Source organism: Hypanus sabinus, chromosome 7 (assembly GCF_030144855.1).
Source record: "Hypanus sabinus isolate sHypSab1 chromosome 7, sHypSab1.hap1, whole genome shotgun sequence".
NCBI lineage: Eukaryota > Metazoa > Chordata > Chondrichthyes > Myliobatiformes > Dasyatidae > Hypanus > Hypanus sabinus.
In genome coordinates this window covers 92,348,019-92,368,431 of record NC_082712.1, presented here as the reverse complement: position 1 = coordinate 92,368,431, position 20,413 = coordinate 92,348,019, and the positions used below count along the sequence as shown (strand labels likewise).

The 20,413-nt window shown below is 42.5% G+C and overlaps 1 protein-coding gene across 9 annotated transcripts in view; it reads right to left on the bottom strand.

Moving 5' to 3' along the window:
* Nucleotides 1-20,413, bottom strand: part of cntrob (centrobin, centrosomal BRCA2 interacting protein) — an 87,436-nt gene that overhangs the window by 31,774 nt on the left and 35,249 nt on the right. For all 9 annotated transcript variants that reach the window (XR_009513213.1, XM_059975187.1, XM_059975184.1 and 6 more), the window contains 5 exons: nt 10,391-10,507; nt 8,071-8,187; nt 7,201-7,299; nt 3,588-3,824; nt 2,179-2,325 (listed from right to left, as the gene is read on the bottom strand). Coding sequence is in view for 8 of the 9 variants with exons in the window: in XM_059975187.1 (XP_059831170.1) it covers nt 2,179-2,325; nt 3,588-3,824; nt 7,201-7,299; nt 8,071-8,187; nt 10,391-10,507 (717 nt within the window). In the remaining variant the exon portion in view is untranslated. The remainder of the gene's footprint in view (nt 1-2,178; nt 2,326-3,587; nt 3,825-7,200; nt 7,300-8,070; nt 8,188-10,390; nt 10,508-20,413) is intronic.

Here is a 20,413-nt window from a genome sequence, read left to right as displayed (position 1 = left end):
CTGGTAAACTGTTGCTGAGGGCATTCAAAGCCAAGACTGAAAGACTTCTGTATGTCAGTGATACAGGGATTAAACTGGAGAGTGATATTTATTTAATTTTATTTAGAGATACAGGCCATTCCGTCCTATTACACCCATGTCATCAATTAACCTACTAACCCACACTACTAACTGGAGCACCTGGAGGAAACCCACACAGCCATAGGGAGAATGTACAAACTCTTTAAAGACAGCGAGAATTGAACCCAGGTCACTAGTGTTGTAATATCATCACACCATCACGCCACTCCCAACTATTGTGGGCACAGTCTTCGTGAAGAGTCTAGGGGCTGTGTGGTGTGTGGTTTATTAAACTGACCATCCACCTTATCTGTGCCCTCATGATTTTATATGCTTCAGGCAGTTCACCCTCATCTTTCCAAAAAGCCTCAACTCATCTAGTCTTGCCTTGTAACACAAGACCTCCCGACTCTAGTTTATTTGGATTAAGAGTCATGAAGCTCTACAGCACAGAAACAGGCCCCATCAGCCCAACTCAGTCATCTACCTGAGCTGGAGCCATTTGAGTAAGGCTCATGTCCCTCCAAACCTTTCCTATGCAGATACCTGAACAAATGTCTTGAAAAACATTGTACCTATGTCTGCCACTTCCTCTGACAGATTGGTGCACTTAGCTGCCACTCTCTGTGTGTAAGAAGATGTTCCCATTAAATTTCTCAGCATCCACTTAAATCTGTTCCCTCTGGTTCTAGACTTAACCACTTTAGGAAAAACTGAGACAAAAAATCCTTCCCCTCCCCTCTTCTATTCCCCACTCAGGACTCTTACCTCTTCTCACCTGCCTATAATCTCCCCTAGGTTCTTTCTTTCCCTATGGTCCACTCTCCTCTCCTATTAGGTTCCCTTCTTTCCTTCCCACCTGGCTTCATCTATCACCTTCTAACTAATCTCCTTCCCTTCCACCTCACCTTTTCATTCTGGTATCTTCACCTTTCCTTTCCTGAAGAAGGGTCTCAGCCCAAAATGTTGACTTGTTTGTTCATTTCCATCGATGCTACCTGACCTGCTGGGTTCCTCCAGTATTTTGTGTGTTTATCACCTTATCTATGCCCATCATGATTTAATACAGCTCTAAGGTCACTCCTCAGCCTCCTACACTCCAAAGAAAAAAGCCCCACCTTACCCAGTCTCTCCTTTTAACAAGCCCCCCCCCCAAAAAAACCTGGTAATATATTTGTGAATCTTTTTCTTCCAATCACTAGGAATCCAAAACTGCACACGATACTCCAAGTACAGTCTCCCCAGCATCTTGCACAGATCCACCATGACATCCCAATTCTTGTGCTCAATGATCAATGAAGGCAGCTTAATTAGAGACGCAGTTTTAAATAGAGGTGTAGTTTTAGTGTTTAAAAAGGCCCTTAATATTTCCTCGCCAGCGGAGAGATGCACATAGCCACACATTCTGCCGGTTTGTACACGGTCCTTTGGAACTTGATATCCCCTCAGAACTGGAACTGCTCACTTAAAATATTGAGAGTAGTTTTAGGTCCCTCATCTAAGAGAGATGTGCTGACATTGGAGAGGGTTCAAAGGAAGTTCACAAAAATTATTCCAGGATTGAAAGGCTAACCAATGAGGGCGTTTGATGGCTATGGGCCTGATCTCACTGGAATTGAGAAGAACGAGGGGAGGATCTGATTGAAGCTGATCAAATATTGAAAGGCCTCAACAGAGTGGATGTAGAGAGGATGTTTGCTATAGTGGGAGAATCTTGGATCAAAGTAAATAGCCTCAGACTAAAGGGACGTCCATTTCAGATGGAGATGAGGAGTCATTTCTTTAGCCAGAGTGGCGAAACTGTGGAATTTCTTGCCACAGATGGTTGTGGAGGCCAAGTCATTGGGTATGTTTGAGGCAGAGGTTGATAGATTCTTTATTAGTCAGGGCATGAAGGGATACAGGGAGAATGCAGGAGATTGTGTCAGAGGGAAATAGATCAGCCATGATGAAATGGCGGAACAGACTTAATGGGCAAAACGTCCCGTTTCTGCTCAAATACCTTATGGTAACATGAGATCCCAACTCTTGCACTCAATGCACTGACCAACAAAGGCAGCTTCAAAAGTGGTGAAGATGTGGTGTTTTAAAATAAAAGCACTTTAATATTTCCTTCACCTTCACTAGGCTCAGCTCCATTTGCAGGCCTTCCCTGTCGCGGCTGACTGTGTCCAGTTCACCCTCCAGTCGTTGCATCTCGGTCTGCACAGCCGACAGTACCAGCTGTGCATCTCGTCCTCGCTGAGCCTCTTGCTGTGTGGCTGCCTGTTTAACAGCAATAGGGTCACAGAGGGATATGGCCCTTTGGCCCAATAGACCCTATCAACCACCCATTTACATTGATGGCAAAATGGGAGAATGAAATGACATCAAATTCCTCCCAGATTCTACCCCTCACCCACATACCCAGAACAATTTAGAGACTGATTAAACCATGACTGCATGTATTCAGAATGTGGGAGGGAACTGCAGCACCAGGGGGAAATCCATGCTGGCACAGGGAGAACATGCAAACTCCATACACAGCTATGCACATATTAATAGTTATTAAGTCAAGAGACATAATCCAGAAACAGGCCCTTCAGCCCATTGAATCCATGCAGAGCATCAACCACCCATTTACACCTATCCCATTTTATTCTCCCTACATCTTGATGTTTACAATTTCAGGCAATGGGAGATGGGTCACCAGGGGATGATACAAGAAGCTGGGAGGTGCTAGGTGGAAGAGGTAAAGGCTGAAGAAGGAGGAATCTAATGCGGACCATGGGAGAAGGGGAAGGAGGAAGGGGTCATAGCAAGGTGATGGACAGGCGAGATGGTGAAAAGAATGGTAAATGGAATATGAGAGAAGCAGGGAGAGGGAATAGCCATAGGAAGTTAGAGAAATCAATGTTCATGCTATCAGGTTAAAGGCTACCCTGATGGAACAACAAATCGCTGGCACTATCCTGATCCACTGAGTATCCCGATGCTGCCTGACCTGCTGAGTTCCTCACGGAGTTTACTTCTAACTTTGCTTTTTAAGAGCAATCTTAATTTTGGGATTTAATACTGTGAGTTAAATCACCTCCCACCTCCCAAATTGTACTCCTTCCACTACGAGGCCACCCCCAGGCTGGAGGAGCAATTCCTCATACTTACTCTGGGTAGCCACCAATCTGACAGCATGAACATCAATTTCTCTAACTTCTGTTAACCTATTCCCCCCTTCCTTTTCCATTCCCGTTCTGGCTCTCCTCTTACCCCTTTCTCCACACCTGCCCATCACCTTTCTCTCGTGTCTCTTCTTCCCATACTCCCATGGTCTACTCTCCTCTCCTATCAGACTCCTTCTTCTTCAGCCCTTTACCACTTGCACCTATCAGCTCTCAGCTTCTTACTTTACTCCCCTCCTCCATCCACTCAGATTCCCCCTCACCTAGTCACACCCTTCATCTGAGAGCTTGTACTCCCCCCCCCCCCCACTTTCTATCCTGATGGAAGGATTGAAATAATGACTGTTTATACTCCACACTTAGCCTCACCCTCTCCTTCTCGATCTCCTCCTGAAGTTCCTCCTCGCGCTGGGCACTCCGCTGTTGTAGCTGCTGCTCCTGCTGGCTCCATGTCGCACGCTCTTCAGCCAGCTGGGCCTGCAAGGTCTGGGTTTGCTGTCGCTCCTGCGACCAGCCGCCCTCAGCCCGGTCACAGTCAGCCTGAAGCTTCAGGCTATGCTGCTGCTCTGCCTGTAGAGCCTCGCGGAGCTGCTGGGCCTCGTCCTCCTGCAGGGTGGTGGGAACAGAGAGAGACCATGTGATGCTCAGACTCAATACTAAACTCTCACAATGACAGCAAAACCAAAGACAGACAGACAGACATACTTTATTGATCCCGAGGGAAATTGGGTTTCGTTACAGTCGCACCAACTAAGAATAGTGTAGAAATATAAAACCATAAATAATTAAATAATAATAAGTTAATTATTCCAAGTGGAAATAAGTTCAGGACCAGCCTATTGGCTCAGGGTGTTTGACACTCCAAGGGAGGAACTGTAAAGTTTGATGGCCACAGGCAGGAATGACTTCCTATGACACTCAGTGTTGCATCTCAGTGGAATGAGTCTCTGGCTGAATGTACTCCTGTGCCTAACCAGTACATTATGGAGTGGATGGGAGACATTGTCCAAGATGGCATGCAACTTGGACAGCATCCTCTTTTCAGGCACCACCGTCGGAGAGTCCAGTTCCACCCCCACAGCATCACTGGCCTTACAATGAGTTTGTTGATTCTGTTGGTGTCTGCTACCCTCAGCCTGCTGCCCCAGCACACAACAGCAAACATGATAGCACTGGCCACCACAGAGCTGATTATTGACTACAGAAGGAGGAAAGCTGAGGTCCATAAGCCAGACCTCATCGGGATGAATAGAGGTGAAGAGGGTTAGCAACTTTAAATTCCTTGGCGTTATCATTTCAGAGGATCTGTCCTGGGTCCAGCAGATAAGTGCCACTACAAAGAAAGATGGCAGAGCAGCATCTCTACTAGATTCAGCATATCATCTAAAACTTTAATAAACTTCTATAGATGTGTGATGGAGAGTATATTGACTGGTTGCACCACAACCTGGTATGGAAACACCAATGCCCTTAAACAGAAAAGCCTACAGAAAAGTAGTAGATATGGCCCAGTCCATCATGGGTAAAGTCCTTCCCACCACTGAGCACAGATACACAGATTGCTGTCACAGGAAAGCAGCATCCATCATCAAGGAACCTACCACTACCCAGACCATGCTCCCTTATCATTGCTGTCATCAAGAAGGTGGTACAGGAGCCCCAGGACTCCTACTATCAGGTTCAGGAACAGTTATTACCCCTCAATCATCAGGTTCTTGAATCAGAGGGTAACTTTACTCAACTTCAGTTGCTCCATCACTGAAATGTTCCCACAACCAATGGACTCACTTTCAAAGACTATTCATTTCATGTTCTCAATATTTATTGCTTATTTAATTATTATAATTTTGTTTATTTTTGTATTTGCAGTTTGTCATCTTTTGCTCAGTGGTGTTTGACATGTGTGCAGTTTTTCATTGATTCTATTGTTTCTATGAATTTAGTGTGAATACCCACAAGAAAATGAATCTCAGGGTTGTATATGATGACATATATGTACTTTGATAATAAATATGCTTTGAACTTTGTCCTCACTTCTTACTGCCTCAGCTATGCAACCAACAGAATTGATGACCCCTCTGACTTGGAACATTCCCACTTCTGACCCCTGCAACGAAGCAGTGCTTACAAATGCTTGAAAGCACACACCACCAGGCTCAAGGACAGCTTCTATCCCACTGTTACAAGATTCATGAATGGTCTTCTTATATGTTTCCGATCTACTCTTGACCTGCCTGTTTACCTCATCATGGCCTTGCACCTTATTTGTCTGTCTGCACTGGACTTTCTCTGTAATCATACTTTATTCTGCATCCTGTTATTGTTTTTCCCTTTCCTCTCGCTAAAAATACTCAAGTTTTGAAATTATCTGTACAGGTGGATTGCAAACTAATTTTTCACTCTGTCACAGTATTTGTGACAATAATAAACCAATACCCTTCTACCTGCATATGATCCATATCCCTCCATTCCCTGTACATTCAGGTGTCTAACACCCACTATCAAATTTAAAGTACATTTATTATCAAAGTATGTATACATTATACAACCTTGAGATTTGTCTCCTTACAGGCAGCTACAGAACAAAGAAAACCCCCCAAAAAAACATTAAAAGACAGGCAAACACTCAATATGCAGAGAAGAAAAAATAAATCGTGCAAGCAATAGAAGTAAGCAAATAGCATTCAGAACTGAAGCTTACAAAAGTGACTCCAACAACAGACACAAAGTAATGGCCTCAGTTCAGCATAGAGCCGATTAAACATCATGAAGCAGCGAGCAGAACCAGCCTGTCCCTCACCTCTGGCCTAAAAACCCTGTCCCGGCAATTAACTCATCAAAACATTGGGATATTCCTTGCTCTCAAACCCAGGCCCTGCTGCTTCAATATACTCTCGGGCCTGGGCCCCGCCACCTCAATACAGCCTGTACCCGAATTTTCCAATCAGGCTGGGTTCCTAAATCGTACTTTCGTATCACATTGTAGAACAGGCACTATCATATTTAGTTCCGTCACTACTCTGACAGCCTGTACCAAGCACCCATTACTGTGTAAAATACCTTGTCCTCACAGTTCCTTTAAGAATTTCCCATCTCACCTTAAAGCTATGTCTTCTAGCATTTCACATTTCTACCCTAGGGGTTAAGAAATATCACTATCATCTACCCTATCTCTGCATTTTCAATTTTACTCAGGTCTCCCCTCAGCCTCCGCACTCCTTAGTAAACAACCCAAGTTTATCCAACCTCTCTTTATAGCTTGTACACTCTATTCCTGGCAACATCCTGTAAAACTCTCAGTCACAGAAAAGTATAACACAGAAATGGCACTTCGGCCCACGTAGTCTGTGATGTCCTGACAAAGGGTCTCGGCCCGAAACGTCGACATTGCTTCTCCCTATAGATGCTGCCTGGCCTGCTGCGTTCCACCAGCATTTTGTGTGTGTAGTCTGTGATGAATCATTTCTTGTGCACTCTCTTCAAAACCTCCACATCCTTTGTGATCAGAAGTGCATACAGCTGCACTCTGACATTTTCAATCTGCCCTTCTGAAACTAACCCATTCGAAAGATTTGTGGGCAAGTTAACTGGTTGCTGTTGGTTACCCATTAGAGTAGGGAAGTGGATGTGAGAAACAAAGAAGAGTTGATGGAGATTTAGAGGTGGTGAAGAAAGAAAGAGGCTGGAACAGGTGAGATTGTTCTGATGGCAGCCCCCACTGCACCACTGCCATTGACTGCTGTGCAGAGCAATCCATTGGGTATACGACAATGGTGGCTGATAGGTTTTTATTAGTGAAGGTGTCAAAGGTTATAGGGGGAAGGCAGGAGAATGGGATTGAGAGGAAAAATAAATCAGCCATGATTGAATAGTTGAACAAACTCAATAGGCTGAATGTCCAAATTCTGCTCCTTTGGCTTATGGTGCTATAACAATTAAAACTGTTGTCAGTCTACAAGCTTTGAGTCAGCATTTTCCTTACCAACAAACCCCTCTCCTTTTCCAGCCGTTCCTTCTCCTGTAGCTCTTTCGCCAGAGCTTGGTTTGCCTGAGATAAATGGTGCTCAAAGTTCAACAGTGCCTGAAAGGGAAGCAGAAACCCTGTCACTCCCGAATGACTGGACACTTCCTTTCCTTCCCCTGAAGCCAAAATCTCTATCCCATAACCACATCTGCCAACAGTACATGGCCCAGCATCCTCCACAAGGAGGTCCGAAGAACAGCCAAGATGCAGTGATACAGAGGCATGGACTGTTGATCCAAGGATCCCATTTCACCAGCAAGCAATGAAACCAATCTGGAATTTAAAGCGACACTCAATCTTAGTCACGGTGGCAATGAAAATAACGGATCATTGAAAAACCTATAAAGCACTCGAGCCATCTAGCTGTGCTGACCTGGTCTTTTGCTTGCATCCGGACCATACCCCTCCCATTATTTTACTTACGCAAACTTCTCTGAAATGTTGAAATTAAACCTGCATCCACAACTTCCACTGGAAGCTTGTTCCACAATCTCACCAGCTTCTGAAAAGATAAGTTCCCCCTCAGGTTCCCCCAAAATATTTCACCCTTAATCTATAACCTCTAGTTCTAGTCTCACCCAATTTCACTAAAAGTAGTCTGTTTGCATTCACCCATAATTTTGCATACTTCTATCAAATCTCCAGGGAATAAGTCCTAACCTATTCAATCTTACCCTATAAATCAGGCCCTTGAATCAGAGCAACATCCACTGGGTGGGCTGAAGGGCTTGATTCCCTATTTTTATGCTTCAGTGCTCTATGACTCTATGAAATGACAGCCCCAGCCAAGTTCTGAACAGTTTCCTTGTTGGGGATCAGAAGCCCTACCTGCTGGCGCTCGCCGCGCTCCTGCTCTAACACCTCGTGCTCCTCCTGCAGGTGTTTTAAGACCTCAGACCTCTCTGTATCGTGTTTCTTCCAGCCCTCCACCACCTTCGCTAGCGTCTGTCATTGAGGTAGAAAACAAACACTGGCTTTACCACATGGCACACAAAAACACAGTGGAGATTGAAAATCTGGAGTTTCCTCTGCCCATCCTAGGGTATTATTTAGAGACTAGAGGGATTTTGAGAGGGGAGGGGGTTCTTGAAAGCTTAGCTGGTAATAAGGAAGATTAACTTTGATTAGACCAGAATTGGAGTATTGTGTTCAGGTTTAGTCACTTCCTTATTGGAACTATGTGGAAGCTTTAGAGACGGTGCAGAGGAGATTTTCCAGGATGCTGCGTGGATTAGAGAACAAATCTTTTGAAGTTAAGTTGTGCGAGCCAGGGCACACACGCAAATATACAGTGCCAATAAAAGTATTCACCCCCTTTGGAAGATTTCATGGTTTATTGTATTACAACATTGAATCACAGTGGATTAAATTTGGCTTTTTTTGACGATGAACAACAGAAAAAGACTCTTACATGTCAAAGTGAAAACAATCTCTACATAGTGATCTAAATTAATTACAAATCTAAAACACAGAGTAATTGATTGCATAAGTATTCACCCACTAGTATGAAACACCAAATCATCGCTGGTGTAGCCAATTGGTTTCAAAAGTCACATAATTACTTAAATTGAGATCTGTTTCTGGAGACCTGTGTGCAGTCAAGGTGTTTCAGTTGATTGTAGTAAAAATACACCTGTATCTGGAAGGTCCAGCTGCTGGTGAGTCAGTATCCTGGCAGAAACTACACCATGAATACAAAACAACACTCCAAGCAACTCTGCGGAAAGTTTATTGAAAAACCCAAGTCAAGAGATGGATACAAGAAAATTTCCAAGTCACTGAATATCCCTCAGAGTACAGTTAAGTCAATCATCAAGAAATGGAAAGAATATGGCACAGCTCTAAATCTGCCCACAGCAGGCCATCTTCAAAAACTGAGTGACTGTGCAAGAAGGGGACTAGTGAGGGAGGCCACCTAGAGACCTATGACATCTGGAGGAGTTACAAGCTTCAGTGGCTGAGATAGGGGAGACTGTGCATACAACTGTTGCCCAGGTGCTTCAACAGTCGCAGCAAAGAAAAAGCCACTGTTGAATAAAACTCACATGAGATCTCAGCTAGAGTTTACCAGAAGGCATGTGGGAGTCTCTGAAACCAGCTGGAAGAAGGTTCTAAGGCCTCAAGAACCCAGAACATGACCATCAGACTAAATGCTATGTTTGGTGTGAGCCAAACACTGCACATCATCAAAAACACACCATCCCTATTGTGAAGCAGGGTGGTGGCTGCATCATGCTGTGGGGATGCTTCACTGCAGCAGGCACTGGAAGGCTTGTGAAGGTAGAGGGTATAATGAATACCGTAAAATATAGGGTAATCCTGGAGAAAAACCTGAAGCAGCCTGGAAGAGAACCAGGACTTGGAAAAGATTTGTTTTCCAGCAAGACAATGACGCCAAGCATAAAGCCAAAGCTGCACAGAAATGGCTTAAAAACAACAAAGTTAATGCCTTGGAATGGCCAAGTCAGAGTCTAGACCTTAATCCAATTGAGAATTTGTGGCTTTTTGCTCATGATTCCCACACAATCTGACAAAAATTGAGCAATTTTATAAAGAATGGGGAAAAACTGCAATGTCCATATGTGCAAAGCTAATAGAGAGCTATCCACACAGACTCAAGGCTGTAATTGCTGCCAAAGGTACAATTACTAAATATTGACTTGAAGGGGGCAATCATTTATTTTGTGTTTTATATTTGTAATTAATTTAGATCACTTTGTAGAGATCTGTTTTCACTTTGACAAGAAAGAGTCCTTTTCTGTGGATCAATGTCAAAAAAACCGAATTAAATCCACAGTGATTCAATGTTTTAAAGAATAAACGTACACACACACACACACATATATATATAAACATATACACACAAATATATACGCACAAACATATGCACACACATATATAAACATGTACACACAAACCTATATGAACATACATACACATACAAGCACACAGACACATATACATATATTTGCCTGTAGATTAAGGACATTTAAGAAACTCTAAGATAGGCACATGGACAAAAGAAAAGTAGAGGGCCATGTGGATGGAAAGGGTTAGATTAAAAGTTCTTGGGCCAAGGGGCCTGTATTATACTGATCAAAAGTTCATACAGACAGCTGGGAGGGAATGGCTTGATCTGTCTCTGTACCTTGTCCAGCTGCTCGATCATGATATCCTTCTTGCGGTCCGCTGATACTGCCACAGCCAACTGCTGCTGGAGTTCCAAGATCTTGTTCTGCAGGATCTGAATCTGCTTCTCACAGTGCTGAGATTGAATTGGGGGGGCAGGGGGGAGGGGGGAGGGGGGAGAGGGGGAGAGAGGGGGGGTAGGGGGGGAGAGAGGAGAGAGCGGGGAGAGGGAGGAGGGAGAGCAGAGAGAGAACCAGAGCTCAGTGTCAACATTCTTGACAGGCAGGCAACTGAGAAAGGAGCACCAGAGATCATAACAATTTGCAACCCCTGCCACTGTCTGTAATGCAGTTTTACAAGACATTGGTGAGGCTGCATTTGGAATATTTGAGTGTAAGAGAAGAAACAAAAACAGTTACTACCCCTTAACCATAAGGCTCTTGAACAAAAGGTGGTAACTGTACTCACTTGCCCATCCACTGAGATGCTCCCACACCAATGATCTCACTTTAAGGTTTCTTTATCTCATGTTCTTGTGATTTATTTATAGTTTATTTGCACAGTTTGTTGTCTTCTGAATAGAAAGACAATGTTTTTGCTATAGGATATGCTCTCCCAGCTTAAATTATCTGGACCTTTCTTCAGTGAATTGAAGCAAGGTTTCTCGGTCAGGAAGAGATCGGACTCAAAGTCTGAAGAGTCAGTGCTGTGTAAGCGCATAGGTAACACACTACAGCGCATGCTGAACATTATAAATGGAATTTAAAGAGTGGTTAGGACTTCAAGTCACAGAAGGGGTGTGGATGGGTAGAGGAAAGCTTGCTATCATTTGTAAAGTCAACAAATGATCTTGTGGCAGAACTCAGCAGGTTGAGCAGCATCTGCAGGAGGAAAAGAACTAGTGTTTTGTGTTGAGACTTTAACTTCCCAATGTGGGTCCTAACTTTCCTCCTGTGAAAGCTGCTTGATCTACTGAATTTCTCCAGTAGATCATGTTACTCCAGATTCCAGCACCTGCAGCCTCTTGTGCCTCTATTGTATAAATAAAGCTAGAGCTTGGGGAAATGCATTAATAGATTCCCTGGATTGCAATGCTATTCAGAGTCATCATTTGGTGTTTAAGATGATGTTGAGATGAGGGTTCTGTGGAGGACACACCACCTCTTAAAAAAAATGAGGGTGTCTAAGATTTCTGCACAGTACTATATGGTTAGGGTTAGTAAGTTGTAAGCATGCTACGTTGGCACTAAATGAATTGTGACACTTGTGGGCTCTTCCCAGCACATCCTTGGACTGTGTTTGACTCAAATGATTCATTTGAGTGCATATTTACAAGTACACGTGACAAATAAAACTAATCTTTATCTTTAACCTCTAAATTTTCCCACTCACATCAAACCGATGCCCTCATTGTTCTTGTACCTCGCTGTACTTGGCCATATAACAATAAACCTGACTAGTGGACCAAGTGCTGGCAAATAGTACCTGGTCAGTTAGAGTCAAGGTGGTGATACAGCCCAGCTAATCAAAGGAAAAGCCCTCCCCAACACTGAACACATCCACAAAGAGCACCAGGTCAGTAGAAGGTCTGTCAGAGTCAAGGTGGTGATACAGCCCAGTCTAAGGTCAGAGTCAGTCAGTATAAATTCATACAAAGTCAGAGTGGTGATATAGTCCAGTCCATCAACAGGAATAGCCCTCACATCCACTGAACACATTTACTAAGAGTGCTGCCGCAAGAAGATACAGGCCATGCTCTCTTTTTGCTGCTGTCATCAGACAAGAGGTACAAGAGACTTAGGTGCCACACCACCAGGTTCAGGAACAGTTATTACCCCAGAACCATCAGGCTCTGAACCAGTGTGGATAACTTCACTCACTGCAACACTTGTCACTGAACACAGCCTCCAGACTCTACAACTCACACGCTCAGTATTATTTATTTTGTATTTGTACAGTTTGTCTTCTTTTGCTCACTACTTGCTTGTATTATTTCATTGATTCTGTTGTAGAGAATGAATCTCAAGCTAGTCTTTGGTGACATATTCATACTTCAACAATAAATTTACTTTGAATTTTGACATCACTTTTACTGACAAAGTGCCCATGGCAGAGATATCTAAAGCCAGAGGACTTGAGCTTTTTCCACTCCATCCACCACAAACAGAACTTCTGATTCCCATTCCCGCTCCAACATGTTGGTCCATGGTCCCCTCTTGAGCCATGATGAGGCTATCCTCAGGGGTGGAGGAGCTGATTGTGGATTACAGGAGGAATGGAGACAGGCTCAGCCCGAACAACATTATTGCGTCTGCAGATGAGAGGGTGAATAGTTTCAAGTTCCTTGATATACACGTCACCGATGATCACACCTGGACTTTGTGGCAAAAAAAGCACAACCTCAGGCAACTGAAGAAGTTTGGCATGGGCCCCCAAATCCTCAAGACCTTCTACAGGGGCACCATTGAGAGCATGCTGACTGGCTGCATCACCGCCTGGTACGGAAACTGCACCAACCTTGATCGCTGTGCACTGCAGAGAGTGGAACGGACAGCCCAGCGCATCTGTGAATATGAACTTCCCTCCATTGAAAACATACAGCAGCAGGTGGCCTGAGGCCTGGAAGATCATCGGGGATACCAGTCACCCCAACTATAAACTGTTTCAGCTGCTTCCATCTGGCAAATGCTATCATAGCATTAAAGCCAGGACTGCTTCTTTCTACAAGCCATTAGACTTTTAAATTCACAAGTCTGTACATTGCAACGGAGTCATAATGCAAAAATTTTTACTCCCACACATTGAGGAATGGATGTAAAATTTTTAAAAATTCTATTCTAATTCTATTCTGCTGGCTAGCTTCAAACCTGACAGCATATTGATTCCTCCTTCCAGTAGAAAAAATTCCCTCCACCTCCCCTTTTCCTTTTTCTCACATGCCTATCACCTCCCCCTGGGTCCCCTCCTCCTTCTCTTTCACCTATGTTCCACTCCTATCAGATTCCTTCCTCTCCAGTCCTTTACCTTTCCGTGCACCTGGCTTCAACTATCACTTTCATTACTTTCCATTGTCCCCACTATTTTATTCTGTTGCCTTCCCCTTCCTTTCCAGTACTGAAAAAGGGTCTCGACCCAAAATATCAACTAGTTATTAATTTCCATAGGTGTTGCCTGACTTGCCGAGTTCCTCCAGCATTTTGTGTGTGTTGCTTTGGAATTCTAGCATCTACAGACTTTCTCATGTTTATAATGGGCGAGAGGTTTAGAAGGGAAGCAGAGGAATAAGGTACTAAGTGATCCACATGGACACAGCTGGTTTCTGTATGAATATTCAAAAACCTTCAGCTTTTCGAATAGTGGCTAGGACACCAGAAGAACTCGCCTGCTCCTCCTGCTGTATGTCTAATGTAACAACAGTTACATATAAATATTAGCCCAATTAAAACAATCACCAAAACCAACATTAAAACATTTAAGCTAGAAGAGGGCATTCCGGGCTGCTTAGCATTGAGCTTTAAGGAACATTTCAAGGATAGAGAGAGGATTAAGGAGCCAGAGAAATTTAAAGAGACAATTCCAGAAAACCTAAGGTATTGATGCTGACAATGGAGAATGCTATTGTGGCTCAGGACGTCAGAGTTCGATTCAGGTGTCCTTGTAAGAAAGTTTGTATGTTCCTTCCCATGTGTGCATGGGTTTCCTCCAGGTGCTCAGTTTCTTCCCACAGTCCGAAGACATACTGGTTACAAGGTTAATTGGTCATTGTAATTTGTCCCATGATTAGGCTGGGGTTAAGTTGGGAGGCTGCTAAGCTGAAAGGGCTTATTCCATGCTGTTATCTCTAAATTTTTTTTAAACTGGAGAGGCAGTGGTATCCAAGTCTCCAAAGTTTGAAACACAAGAGGAATTTCCTATTAATACAATGGGAAATCTTGGGGACAATTTTCTGCATAACACTGTATAGAAGGTTAAGGGATTTAAGGTTTCCAAGAAGCATGGATTCATTTGTATTAAATCTACAAGAATTAAATCATTAAGCCTCTCAGAAGCATCATGAAGGAGCACATACCATAAGCAACTTGTCAGATCTCCCTTGTTCCACATCTAAACCATTCAAACCTCGATTACATTCTAGTCTCTAACTCACTCCCTGTATGTTATTGTATAAATAGGCTAATCTAAGCTACCAAAAGTACAATATGAGATTCCAGCCTGAAAATCAGACGTTATTTATAAGCCCTGCAAAGCCCAAAGCCCACAGTAAGGCTCTAGCCTGTAGCTCTCTCTTGGGTCTGCTGTTCAAGTTTGTCATCTGACTACATATATACAATGTTCCTCTAGACCACAGTGCACCCACAAAACATATATCACAACTAGCACATGAAACTAAATATTACCATAAATGTTAATACAATATAATTCAAGTGCATGCAGTGTGTAGCACAGGTAAACAGTAAATAGCTTGCTGGTGGCCAGTATTCATTAATCTCAGAGCCTGAGGGAAGAAGCTGTTACCCAGTCTGGCAGTCCTTGTCCTCCTTTTTAATGGTTGGGGATCAAAGAGATAATGAATGGGTGGTAGGGATCCTCAACAATGCTTTGGGCCCTTTACAGTTTCAAAGTACATTTAGTTTCAGAGCACATACAGTAGTGCTAGGAAGTTTGTGAATCCCGTAGAATTTTTTCTAGTTCTGCATTAATATGATCTAAAGTGTAATCAGATCTTCACAAAATTCGTAAAGCTAAATAAAGAGAACCCAATTAAATAACATGAAAAACATTACACTTGTTAATTTATTTATTGAGAAAAATCATCCAATATTACATGTACTGGTTGAAAAAATATGTGAACTTCTGGGGTAATACCTTCTACAAAAGCTATTTGGAGTCGGGTGTTCCAGTCAATGAGATGAGATTGGAGCTCTGGGTTGTAGAGATGCCCTGCCCTTTAAAAACACACACAAAGTCAGGTTACTGACAGAGACTGCACTTCTCAAGAAAGATCTGCTTATGTGCATCATGCCTTAATCAAAACAACTTTCAGAGGACCTTAGAAGAATTGTAGAAATGCATGAAACTGGAAAAGGCTACAAAAGCATTTCTAAAGACCTGAGCGTTCACCAGTCCACAGCAAGAGAAATTGTCTACAGATGGAGGAAACTCTGTACTGTTGCTACTCCCCTTGGGAGTGGGTATGCTGCAAAGATCACACTAACAGCACAACGTGCAATGCTGAAGGAGGTGCAAAGGAACCCAAGGGTAACAGCAGAACACCAGCAGAAATCTCTAAAACTTACTAAAGCCTCTGTTCATGTGTCCACTATAAGAAAAACACTGAACAGAGTTCACCACCTGGATGTTCTACAATGCTTCTGGGACAATATTCCGAGGACAGATGAGACAAAAGTTGAATTTTTTGGCAGAAATGCACACTGTTATGTTTAGAGGGAACAGGGCACTCACTGTGCACCAACACTAAAACCTCATCCCAAATGTGAAGCACGGTGGAAGGAACATCATTGTTTGGGGCTACTTTGCCGCCTCAGGGCCTGGACAGCTTGCAATTGTTGAGGAAGCAATGAATTCAAAATTATGTCAAGACATTTTACAGGAGAATGTCAGGGTAGCAGTCCATCACCTGAAGCTTAATAGAAGTTGTATAATGCAGCAGGACCATGATCTGAAAGACAATAAATCAAAAACTGAAGGTTTAAAATGAAGAAAATTTGTTTTAGAATGGCTGGATCAAAATCCTGACCTTAATTCTATAGAAGTGTTGTGGAAGGACCTGAAGCAAGCAGTTCATGTAAGGAAGCCTGCCAACATCACAGAGCTGAAGCAGTTTTGTGAGGAGGAATGGGTTAAAATTCCTCCAAGCCAATGTGCAGGACTGATTAACACTAAGCAGAAATGTTTGGTTGAAGTTATTGCTGTACAAGGGGTCACACCAGTTACTAGAAGCAAAGGTTCACATACTTATTCCAACAAATATATGTAACATTCAATCATTTTTCTCAATAAATAAATTAACAAGTATACTGTGTTTGGTGTTATTTATTTATTTAATTGGGTTCTCTATCTACTTTTACGTGAAGATCTGATCACATTTTAGGTCATATTTATGCAGAAAGAGAAAAACCTTCTAGCACCACTGTATGTAGTACACCTCCTGAAATTCATCCTCTTCACCAACAGCTATATAATGCCCCCAGTAAAAGTCAAAAGTCGGGGGGGGGGGGGTGACCCTGGTGATCGTTAACATATGTTTTTACTATCCTCTGTAGTGTCTTGCTGTCCAATTTATTTATTTATATGAATCCTATTCCCCCCCCCATGAACCCTCTTCTTTAGATTCAAGTTCCTAACATCCTTCAGTACCTGTTATTTTAAATATAAATATCTAAACTCCTTGATTAGATTCCAGCCTACTCTGTCAAAATCAAAAATATTATCAAATTATCTACGTTACCATATACTTCCATGAGGTTCATGTTTCATGCAGTCATTTATAGGAAAATAAAGAAATACAAAAGAATTCATGACCAACTATACATAACAAAGGCTGTCTAACAACACAGTGCACTAAAGACAACTAATTCAGACGCCTGCATGTTGGTATTCCTCTCAGCACTTCGAGGCATGTCAGGTGGCAATCTTGCTGTTGCTTTAACATTTTGTCTGTTTTTTCCGAGGCTGAGCTGCTAGCTCGATGCTCAACCCAGCACGGATGGAAATCATGCAAGAAGTCGGCTGGATTTGAACCTAGGACCCCTAGCCTCAAAGTCCAGTTTTGACGTCACTACCCACCAGTCAGCTTTGATAGTTCCCTGGCTGTGTGGAACCTAATGCTTGTGTACCTCCTGCCTGATTGTAGAAGCAAGAAGAGAGCATGGTCTGGATGGTGGGAATCCTTGATGATGGATGTTGCTTTCTTGTGACAATGCTCAAAGGTTGGATTTGTTATTCAGACATGAGAGGTCAGTAAAAGGTCAGCCATCACTTTTGGACTGACAAAACAAGCCAGGTTAAACAGAACAAATTCATCAGCAGCTGCATGGGGCTTTTGTATGGTTGGGCAATGGCCATTTGCCTATCAATGTGCATAGGGATTTGTGCTCAGTTTTGTGTGGAACAAAAAAGATTAAATGTCATCAAAGATGAATTTTTAAATAGAGTTCAGAGCTAGGAATGGATACACAGAAAAGTCAGAAGATGGGCTGTACAGCAAGCTCCCTGTGACTCCTCACAAGCTCAACCTAAGCCTTCCAGTCATCTGAGGGAACGTGACCCACAAGCTGATCTTGGACAGACAGCAAACACCGAGAGGAGGAGCCTGGAGATCTGTAAAGAAGATTAGCGGACAGATTGGCTTTCTAAATACAGCCGGTCTGCGGGTGAGAGAACCATGTGACCGGGGGGAGGGGGGGTTCACATTTACCAGCAAGGTCAGAGCAGGAGTTGCCGGCGGTGGGGGAAAAGGCAAGTCCGAGCAAGCAGAAAGCTGGACCAACACAAACATGGATCTTTCTGCCAGCTGCATCCATGGCATCCAATAAAACAGCTGTTCAGGTGAAAACTACATATGTAGCCTTGAAGATTATGGCTCTTCCTTATCCACAGATTTTTTAAATATTGCATTCACCTCTCTACTGGAAAGTAAGCTCCTGACTTCCAACTCTGCTTGGGTGGAAAAACCTTCCTTCCCCCTCTTCTAATTTGTCTACCAATTACTTAGAACAATACAGCACAGTTCAGGCCCTTCAGCCCAATCTAAACCTTCCTTCTTACATAGCCCTCCATTTTTCCATAATCCATGTGCCTATCTAAGTTTCTTAAATGCCCCTAATGTATCTGGCTGTACCACCACCCCTGGATCACACCCACCAACTCTCTATGTAAAGAACTTCCTGCTGACATTCCCCCTTATGCTCTCTTCCAATCACCTCAAACTTATGCTCCCTTGTAATTAGCCATTTCTGCCCTGGGGGAAAAGTCTTACCTTAAATATAAACCTCTACTTAAAAGAGTCAGATTTAATGTCACTGGCATATGTCATGAAATTTGTTGTCTTTTGCAGCTGCAGTACAACGTAATACATAATTATAGGGAAAATGAGAATTACATGAAATATGTATAAATAAAATACCGGTAGTTAAGTAAGTAGTGCAAAAATAGAAATAAAAAGTAGTGAGGTGGTGTTCATGGGTTCAATGTCCATTCAGAAATCTGATGGCAGAGGGGAAGAAGCTGTCCCTGAATCACTGAATGTGTGTCTTCAGGCTTCTGTACCTCCTTCCTGATGGTAGCAATGAGAACAAGGCATGACCTGGGTGATGGGGGGCTTTAATGATGAATGCCTCTTATTGAAAGATCATTCCTTGACGATGTCCTGGATTCTACAAAGGCCCATGCAGGAGCTGACTAAGTTTAAGACTCTCAGTAGCTTATTTTCATCCTGTGCAGTAGCCCCCACCCCACACCACCAGAATGTGTTGCAGCCAGTTAGAATGCTCTCCACGTTGAAATGTACAGCAGAGCTGGGTTCTTTCAACTATGATGCCTATCAACACATCACATTTGCCTGCATTAGCCCATATCACCATACTCCTTTCCTATCCAAGTACGTGTCCAAACACCTTTTAGAGGTCCTGATGAAGGGCCTCGGCCCGAAACGTCGACAGTGCTTCTCCTTATAGATGCTGCCTGGCCTGCTGTGTTCCACCGGCATTTTGTGTGTGTTGTTTGAATTTCCAGCATCTGCAGATTTCCTCGTGTTTGACCTTTGAAACACAATTGTATCTGTCTACTACCTCCTCTTACAGCTTGTTCACCCTCTGTGTGGTAAATCTTCCCCTTCAAATCCACTCTAACCATAAACCAGAGCCTGTCTAGTTTTAGTCTCTCATGCACTGGGAATATCTTTGCCATGTAAGAAGAATCCTTGGTTTCAATTTCGTAAATTTTTTGGTTTGATTAAGTTCATTTTATCAAGCCCTATAATATCTAACTTTGTTTTTCAGCTCTCTTTTATGGATCAAGCTTTTGTTTTATGGAAAACAAAAGGTATAACATGTTTTCGTGATCTGTTTTTAGATGATAGCTTTATGTCCTTTGAACAGCTATCTAATAAATATAATTTACCTAAAACTCATTTTTTTAGTTATTTGCAAGTTAGAAATTTTTTGAATAATGAGTTAGTCTTTTCCGAAATTATGTCCATCGGACATTACGGAAAGAATTTTAGCTCTGAATCCTTGTCAGAAGGGTTTAGTAGCTGTCATTTATAATATGATCATGAAAATACAGACAGAAGTATCAGAAAAAATTAAGAAGGAATGGGAAAAAAACTTCATCGTCTTATACCCACTAAGCAATGGGAGAAAATTTTACTATTAGTCAATTCGTCTTCTATTTGTGCTAAACATGCCCTAATACAATTTAAGGTTGTACATAGAGCTCATATGTCTAAGGATAAACTTGCTCGATTTTATTCTTATGTTAATCCAACCTGTGACAGATGTCATTCTGATGTTGCTTCATTGACCCATATGTTTTGGTCTTGTCCTTGTTTGCAAGATATTTGGAAAGATATTTTCAGTATTATTTCAATAGTTCTGAATATCAATTTCCAACCGCATCCTATTATTGCAATTTTCGGTTTACCAATGGCGGATAATAGTCGTTTATCCCCCTCATCTCGACGAATGATTGCATTTGTTACATTAATGGCTAGAAGATCTATTTTATTGAATTGGAAAGAAATTAATCCTCCAACTATATTTCAGTGGTTTTCTCAAACTATCTCTTGTTTGAGCTTAGAAAAAATTAGAAGTGTTGTCTTTGATCCTTCAGTTAAATTTGAAGAAACTTGGAGACCATTTATTCAACATTTTCATACGAGTTAAATTGTCTTTTCCTAAACCTCACTTTTATTATCCTTAATTATTTGGATGGAGGTTCGGAGTTATTGGCACTACTGTATATATTTGACATTATGCAATGGCCCATCTTGGTTAGTGTTTTTTTTGGGGGTTTTTTAAAA